The sequence below is a fragment of the Pongo abelii genome, chromosome 17 (genome assembly GCF_028885655.2).
Source record: "Pongo abelii isolate AG06213 chromosome 17, NHGRI_mPonAbe1-v2.0_pri, whole genome shotgun sequence".
In the NCBI taxonomy this organism is placed as follows: Eukaryota; Metazoa; Chordata; class Mammalia; order Primates; family Hominidae; genus Pongo; species Pongo abelii.
Genome location: NC_072002.2, coordinates 20,217,072 through 20,225,691, shown reverse-complemented (window position 1 = coordinate 20,225,691; position 8,620 = coordinate 20,217,072). Strand labels below are relative to the sequence as shown.

The following is an 8,620-nucleotide window of genomic DNA, read 5'->3' as shown; positions in this document are numbered from 1 at the left end:
TAAGGATCCGTGGCTGCACTATTCACGGCGGGGATCAGGTTGCAGCGCTTTCTGGGGCGTCACTGCCTGCGGCGGGGGGGTTGGTTGGGGGTCCAATCCGTGGCTGCATGGCCCACGGCAGGGGGCAGGTTGGGGGAGTTATCCGGTGCTGCAACGTTTGAGGCGGGGACGGGTTGGGGGCGCTATTGGGTTCTACACTTCAGCGGCTAGGGGAGGGTGTTAGGGGCGCTATCCCGGGGCCAACAGCGGGCGGCGGGTTAGGGGCGCTATCCGGGGGTGCCCTGCAGGTGGCGGCAGAGGTTTTAGCAACACCAGTGGCCTCCAAACAAGGAGCCTTCCTCCTCTCCCCAGACTCCAGACTCTAGAGGGCGACCTCCTCTTGCTCCTGCTCTTGCTGCTGCTCCTGCTCCTGGCGCGCAGCGAGCGCACAGCGTTTCCGCAGGAATCCTGAGAATGGCAAGACCCCTATACCCTCGGTGGTTCCCAGGCCCGCCCCCTCTCGCAGCTGCAGCCCCACCTGCCAGCGCGTGAGCCTCCGAGCGACTTCCGGGAGCCGGGCGGCCACTGCGGCGCAGGCGCGCGCCCAACGGCTTTGCGAGGCTCACTCGGTCGGAGAGGTCGGAGGCTGCGAGTGTCGCTGCTGAAGGTTGTGGTGGACGGGCCTGGATCGCGGATTTTGGATTAGATAATAGATTTGGGATCGCGGATTGGGGGTTGGATCGCGGATTGGGGGTTGGATCTGGGATTTGGGGTTGGATAGGGGATTTGGGGTTGGATAGGGGATTTGGGGCTGGGTCGGCAGGGGCGGGGGGTGGGTGGTGAAAAGGTGACAGGGAGCTGCCCCCTCTCCAGAGCCGGTGGTTGGGGGTCTGAGAAGCCACCACCATGAAGTTGTTCGGCTTCAGGAGCCGCAGGGGCCAGACGGTCCTGGGCTCCATAGACCACGTCTACACGGGTTCCGGGTACCGAATCCGGGACTCGGAACTGCAGAAGATCCACAAGGCGGCTGTCAAGGGCGACGCCGCGGAGGTGGAGCGCTGTCTGGCGCGCAGGAGCGGAGACCTGGACGCCCTGGACAAGCAGCACAGACAGCGGGGGCTCAGCCCGGGGTGGGAGGGGGTCCCCAGGTCCGGCTTTCCGGCAGCCCCTGGGACAGGGCCTTGGAGGGCGCCGGGCACCCTCTGAGCGGCGCAGCCAAACGGACCCTCAGCTGTTTTCCACCCCTCATAATTCCCTGGCTGGAGCAGTTGGTGGAGAATTGAGTGATTTAACTCACAAGGTTAAGCATATACAGTGTTGTTAATTTTAACGTACACGTTTAAAACATGTTTATATACATTATAGGAGGTGCCTAATGAGAGAACTCATTCCCCTATCAAAAATACCGTGAGTTATTTTCAGTAGGCGAAAAGTTCTCACATAAAACTGTCCGTTTTACATCCGTATCCCCCTGTGTAGGTAGGTTCTTTACTGAAGGTTCTTAGAGAGAAACTTGGAAGTGGGAGGTGGGTTCTGTGTTCTTGAATGGGAAGGCACATTTTTCTCAAAATGTGAGCTCTTTCTGTGTTTATCAATTTTACATAGACCGAATGAAAATATCAAGGTTTTAACATTTTTGTGTGACACCTGCTGTCTTTCACTATTGTGACGACATTTAAAAAAATTTCATAATGGAGTGAAAAAACACTTGCTCCTCTAGATATCAAAATGTGCTATTAATTTCTACAATTAATTGTTTACTAACAGCTGAAAAGACAAACGCATAGAACAGAATAGGCAACCCAGAAACACTGAAATTATGTAAGATATACGTAAGGATTAATGAGCAGGAAAGGATGAATTATTAACGAAAAAAAGTTTGCTGTTTGAAGAAAACTAATGAAATTTTATGTCACAAACATGAGTTCCTGATGGAATACAGATTGAAATTTTTACATATGCAAATGAGTAAAATACCAGAAGAAAACACAAACGCTTATTTTACAGGTACACTTTATGTTGACAAAAGCCTTCCTAAGAATGACCTCATAAGCAGACATTCTGAAGGTTGATTTAGCAAACTAAAAATTAAAACTGCCTGTGTTTCAGAAAAAAAATAACAAAAGAGAGCTTACTTGAAAAATATTAACTATATTATATATATATATATTCAGATGAAAAGTGTGTTTTCATTTTAGAGGGAATTTATTATATTCTTTTTCTTTTTTTTTTTTTTTGAGTCAGTCTCACTTCTTTGCCCAGGCTGGTGTCCAATGGCACAATCTTGGCTCACTGCAACCTCTGCCTCCCGGGTTCAAGCAATTCTCCTCGCTCAGCCTCCCAAGTAGCTGGGATTACAGGCAGGTGCCAGCATGCCTGGCTAATTTTTCTATTTTTAGTAGAGAGGAGTTTCACCATGTTGGCCAGGCTGGTCTCGAACTCCTGAGCTCAAGTGATCTGCCTGCCTCGGCCTCCCAAAGTGCTTGGATTACAGGCATGAGCTACTGTGCGCAGCCTATATTGTTTATTGTATATCATATGATATATATATTGCTGATACATATACCATATATATTATTACAGATATAATCTGTTATATATATATCAGTTATATATACACATTAGATGAAAAGTTGTATGTATATATACACATTAGATGAAAAGTACATTTTCATTTTACAGGGAATTCTTTCAAATCAAATCATCAAAAACTCTAAAATTGGGCAAAGTACTTTTTTCCAGATCTGCAAGTTACTTGTGTACACAGGAAAAAGTCCTTCGCATTTCTGGTATAAGAATTTAAATTAAAAGAGGAATGAAACAGTTTTCTATCCACAATATTTGTGAGGATGTTTTATACTCCTGCTTAAAGTTTAAGTTGCTGATTACTTTTCAAATAGATAATTTGGTGGTAAGTACTACATTTAAAAAATGTGTATGCCCTTTACCCATCAATTCCATTATACTAAAACACCCTTAGGAAATAAAGATACATGAACTTTATTTTTCACAGCACTTATTTTAAAAAGAACCCATAGAATGGATCCTATAAATAAATTTCAGTTGCATCCATAGGATGGACTAATACGTGACCATTGAAGGTGGCAATAGATACAGAAGTATATTGATGTGCAAAGATGTATTTTGTTATAGCTAGTGAGGGAAAAAATCAATTAAATTATACATACACACAAACATACTATGGTCTTGTTTTAGCAAAAAATATGTACAAAATATAAAATTTGTAATTTCTGAGCATTTGTATTTTAAGTAAAGTTCTTTTCCTTTTTCTTATCTGTGATTGCTGCAGTGAGCATGTACAAAACTTCTAGTAAAGTTTATTAATAAAGGAATAATCCTTGGGAAAAGAGGAATATGAATCTTACAATATTAAAAATAATTTCTCGCTTTCTATTTTTTATCATTATTGTGTGTATTGTTATCTTCTTTGAACTTTTAGCCTCTTCAGAAGTAAAAAGGGAATGTTTTTATCTGTTTCCAGATTTTATTATCTATATATTTTATTATGTACATATGTTTTTATTATGTATTCATTCAATTTATGCAAATAATGATTGATTAATCATTTCATTTTAACTGTATTCTTTAAAAATAAAAATAACATATAAATAATTACTATTGCAAAAATATTGCTTTATAGGAGTTTATTTAAAAATATTGAACTCCCCAACTGTATTTATCCATTCTTTCATTCCATTTATTCATCAAACATAACCTGAGTACCTGTTATGTAGCAGACATATTCTACTACCTCTCAGGACCCTTCTATCCTTAAAAACTTCATGTTTACCTGCCCCGCCTGCACAAGCTGAGAGATTTAAAATAGGAATATTGGGACTTAATCTCCTTGAAACTTTGTCTCCCACCTTTCAAACAAAAGCATTTCTGAAGTTAGAAAATAGTAGAAGATAACCTTTAACTGCCCATTCAAAAGTTTATCAGTCTTAAATACTAATATTAATCATTGGAAAGTCTTATTTGCATATGTTCTGTAAGTATAAATATTGAGTAAAATGAGCCATATGTATTTATTTGAATCATGAGTTTCCTTTGGCTTCAATTTGTTTGAAAATCAAGGAATTCATTTGTTTAAAAAATGCATTATTGTTATTTCAGTGCTCTATCCCCATAGTACCTTTAAGAACTGAAATGTATTTACGTGCCAGTTATATGCCTAGAACTGCCCTAGACCTGCTGAGTACACCATATTCTACTTAATATAAGGTCTCATGGATTGTGTGATGCCCTGCTATTTTATATATCAATAAGATAATTTTTAAAATGCTACCAATTATAATAATATAAGTGGCATTCCAATGTCAGAAGTATTAAAATGTGACCTACTCTTTAAGCCATCTTGCAAAGTAGTTATAATTGTATCTTTTACCTAATTAAAATGTTTTTGTGAAGTAGTAGTAATAGTAACAATTATAATATCTGGCTGGGTGCAGTGGCTCGCACCTGTAATCCCAGAACTTTGGGAGGCTGAGGTGAGAGGATTGCTTGATGCCAGGAGTTTGAGACCATCCTGCGCAACAAAGTGAGATTCTTATTCTACAAAAATTTTTAAATAAATAGCTGGGTATGCTGGTGCACATCTGTAGTCCCAGCTACTCAGGAGGCTGGGGATGGAGGATCGCTTGAGCCCAGGAGTTCCAGGCTGCAGTGAGCTATAGTTACATCATTGTACTCCAGCCTGGGCAAAAGAGTGAGACTTAGTCTCAAAAAACAAAAATCTTACAATTATTGAGTTGTTGTAGGAACTATTCTAAATACATAGCTTCTCATTTAAGCATCACGATGGTGTCCTATGAGATAGCTACTATTGTCATCTTTATTAATGAGGAAGTTGAGACACAGAAAGGCTAAGCAATAGTTGGTAAGTGACAGGGTTTAAAGTAGGATTCAAGTCCTAGTTGAACTGAATCTAAAGACTAAGCTCTTTCTATTCAAATAGGCTGCTGTTTTCATTAAGGCAGCAAGCAATAAGAGCTGGTAAGTATTGTACTTTCTTCAAAAAAATTAAGTATTTGTTTTGAAGGCAGAGGAAAAACATGCTATTCAATTTTCACAGTTACATGAATGATTGTATGTTTTGAGATGTTGCACTACAGTTTCCTAACAAGTTCTCTTACTCTCGTAGAACTGCTCTACATTTGGCCTGTGCCGGTGGCCATGTGAAAGTGGTCACTCTCCTGGTTAGCAGAAAATGCCAGATTGCTATCTGTGACAAAGAAAACAGAATGCCTTTGATACAGGTATATTAGAGCCAACTCTTTTAGCATGACGTGGATTTGATTTGCATTTATAGAATTAAAATAAATTGATCTCATTTAAATATAACTAGTTGGTGAAACCTGTGGAATGTGTATTTTGAATTCTTGGAATTTACAATCTATTTCTTGGTCTAATACGGACAGGCTGTCCATTGCCAGGAAGAGGCTTGTGCCATTATTCTGCTGGAACATGGCGCCAATCCAAACCTTAAGGATATCTATGGCAACACTGCTCTCCATTATGCTGTGTATAGTGAGACCACCTCACTGGCAGAAATACTGCTTTTCCATGGTGCAAATATTGAGGCACTGGACAAGGTATAGATCAATCAACTTTCTTTCCAAAATATTTGTTTTAACATTCACATAGGTAAGGGTCAACTTTTTGTATTTGGAAGCTCAACCATTCCCTGAATGCAAATGCAAATTATTTTGAAATAATTGTCTAAGATTTTATTTGAAGTATTGATACTTTTAAAGGAGCATTAAAGGGTACAGCTTTATAAAACGCACTTTGGAAAATATTTGTGAATTTGTTAAAGGTAAAACCTTTTCAACTGTTTTTCTAGGCAGGGTTATTCTTTCCTTTTTTTCCCCCCTAATTAGTGTAAAACAACACAGGAAATAAAATATGCCCTGGAAATAGGCTTTATCTTAAAACTCAAACAAAACTAAAGCAACTTACAATAAGTGGACACGTTGCTTCTGCTGATAATTTTCTGAAAAACTGATGTATCATCTCTCAGTGGCACAAGGCTTAAAAGGGAAAAATGGGAAGGGAAAAGGAGAACAATCAGAAATATGCAGGTCACTTGGAAATTAGGTAATGAGGGAAATGCCAAGAAGAGTTTTATTTTTTTCTCTTAGTTTGTTGTTCTTCCAGTTTATGTGTTGAGACAAGGCGCTCCTTAGCTTTGGGTCTAATAATTTTTGGTTTGAAAATGAGAGTGAGTTGAAACTTGCCTAGAGATGAATTTTAGGAAGACTTTGAGGAAACCAGATTGGCAGTGAATATGTGGTGATGAAGTGAGAAACACTTCAGCAGAAGGTGGAACAAATTATTAACTGACTTATTGTCCATCCTGGCAGAAACAGCCAGTTAGATAAGAGTCTAAAGACTCCTCTCAAACCTAGAATGTCTTGGTGGGAAGGTGGGAGATAAGCAGCTTGTAAATAGCAAAATTAAGTGGGATTTTGAGTTTACTTGTCTGTGTTCTACCCATACCCAGGAAACTTAACTGGAGCTTTAATAAATGACACTATCTCTTACTCTTTTCTCTTTTTGGCCACATGTCCAACTGATGAAGGGAATCAGCCATGCAGGTGAGAGATGAGACTGAAGTGATTGCTGCACTAATTCTCAGAATTGTGCATTACAGTGACCTGAGGACACTTTGTTAAAAATCTACATTTGTAGGCTTTCCCCTGAGGGTTTTGATGTAATAGACCTAATAAGGCCTGAACATTTTTAAAAATATTTTCTTGAAGCTGGGCACAGTGACATGTTCCTGTAGTCCCAGCTTGAGCCTGAGTTTAACTTCAGCTTGAGCAACATAGTGAGACTCTTGCCTCTAACAACAATAACAGCAAAACAAACAAACAAACAAACAAACAAAAAACCCTCAAGTTTCGGATACACTCCTGATTAAGAACCCCAGAATAGATAAGTGCAACATACAAGTTTCTGTATCTCAAAGACGTAAGAAATCTCTAGAAGAATTGGTGTTTGATAGGTGCTACTTCCTTCAAAGTGCTCCTTTTCAGTAATATTAGCCTGACTTCTCTGTCTTTCTCTACATCTGTGATTGGGAAGTGAAAGGAAATATTACTGGCAATATCTCTCAGCTTACAGAATAACACCTTTTCCTTCCCACCATTAATCATTCACTGACATTCAGAGAGTCTTTAGAAATTTGCTTATGGGTAATCTTTCAATAAGTAGAGGCTGACCCTTCCATGATTTGATGTCCCTTTGTCACCATGCACGTGATTATGTGTCAACAAATGTTCATTACAAGTTGGGCTTTCTCAATTAGAATAGTAGGAAATCCTAAATTTTTTTTTTAGTTGAAGTTGTATTATGAACTAGCTCAGTATGTTTGTTAAGTTTATAGAGCTTTAGCATAACCAAAATGTCAGTTTTAAACACTGAAGTCCATGGAGTTAATAAAAATACAGATATGAATTCTTTTAATAATTTAGTTTTAGCAGTCCTATGAACCAGTTATCTATTTGGTTAACAATCTGGGAAAATTATGTACAAATATATTTTAAATGAATAAATGTTGGAAAAATTCTTGAAGCAGGTATTATGAGTCTTTTTTAGCAATTTTTATTATATATGAGAGCCTGATTTTTTGGTAAAACATATGATACTAGAGAAAGAAAATATTTTACATGCAAATACCTGGATTATACACAACCATTTAGTAACACATTAATAGCGAATATAAAAACACAAGGGCTTTATTCTAATATGGTACACAGATTTGTTTGTTTGCCTCTATAAGTTGAATCAACATGTAAAATTTAGAAGACTGGTATAGAAATCTGGACTTCAGGCTTATTCTAAAAAATCAAATCTGATGTCCCCTGGGTTTCTATCACTGTTTGGTCTGCTGTGCAGAGGTTGCCCCTTTAGAGAAGGCATGTATTCTGCAGTTTGCTGCTGTGCCCACCTTAGTACTTCCTTACTCAGGCAACCTTCCTTTCTCCTTGTAAGTATCTGAGTTCACAACTCCTATGTTATAGTACATTTTGATAAAGATTTCAAGGTTTTTAAGTCAGTGCGTATTTGTTATAATATATAGTCTATAGAGTATATAAATCCCTCAGTTATGGAGTTGAATTTTAGAATTTAGAAGTTTTTGAAACTCTTTTCTTTATATATACCACAAATAATTATCTGCCCATAAGAATGCCTAGAAGCCTTTTTAGGTTATTCCTGGTTATAGTTGGATAATTTATGAATATTGCAGACATTACATCTTTCTCCTCAGTGCTCTTCCTTAGAAATGCAAGTGACTTACTGGCTTTTATTATGCCAGAAATAATTCATATGGATCAGCATGAGAACTTTTATTGATAAGCCATTATGTTTTTATTTCTGATTTATATTTTGTCTAAAATAAAAAATAATTTTAAGTAGCCCTTTAAGTGGAAGCCAATACAAATGGATTTAAAAAGTAGAGCTGCCCTGGGGTCCTGGGATTACCATTATAATTGAGAATAGTATTTCTTACTGAGCTTTGGTTTTTTAAATATTTGTTCTTAAGTTTTTTAAACCTATTTCTCTTACACAGAACATACTGAGCTTTCTAACAGTAAAGATAAAAATCTATTCT

At 38.3% G+C, this 8,620-nt stretch overlaps 1 protein-coding gene across 1 annotated transcript in view; it reads left to right on the top strand.

Moving 5' to 3' along the window:
* Positions 1–836: 836 nt before the first annotated feature.
* ANKRD30B (ankyrin repeat domain 30B) overlaps positions 837–8,620 on the top strand; it is a 54,790-nt gene continuing 47,006 nt past the window's right edge. The window contains 3 exon segments of the mRNA XM_054537603.2: positions 837–1,091; positions 5,144–5,258; positions 5,421–5,594. Of these exon segments, the coding sequence (XP_054393578.2) occupies positions 886–1,091; positions 5,144–5,258; positions 5,421–5,594 (495 nt within the window). The 5' untranslated portion in view covers positions 837–885.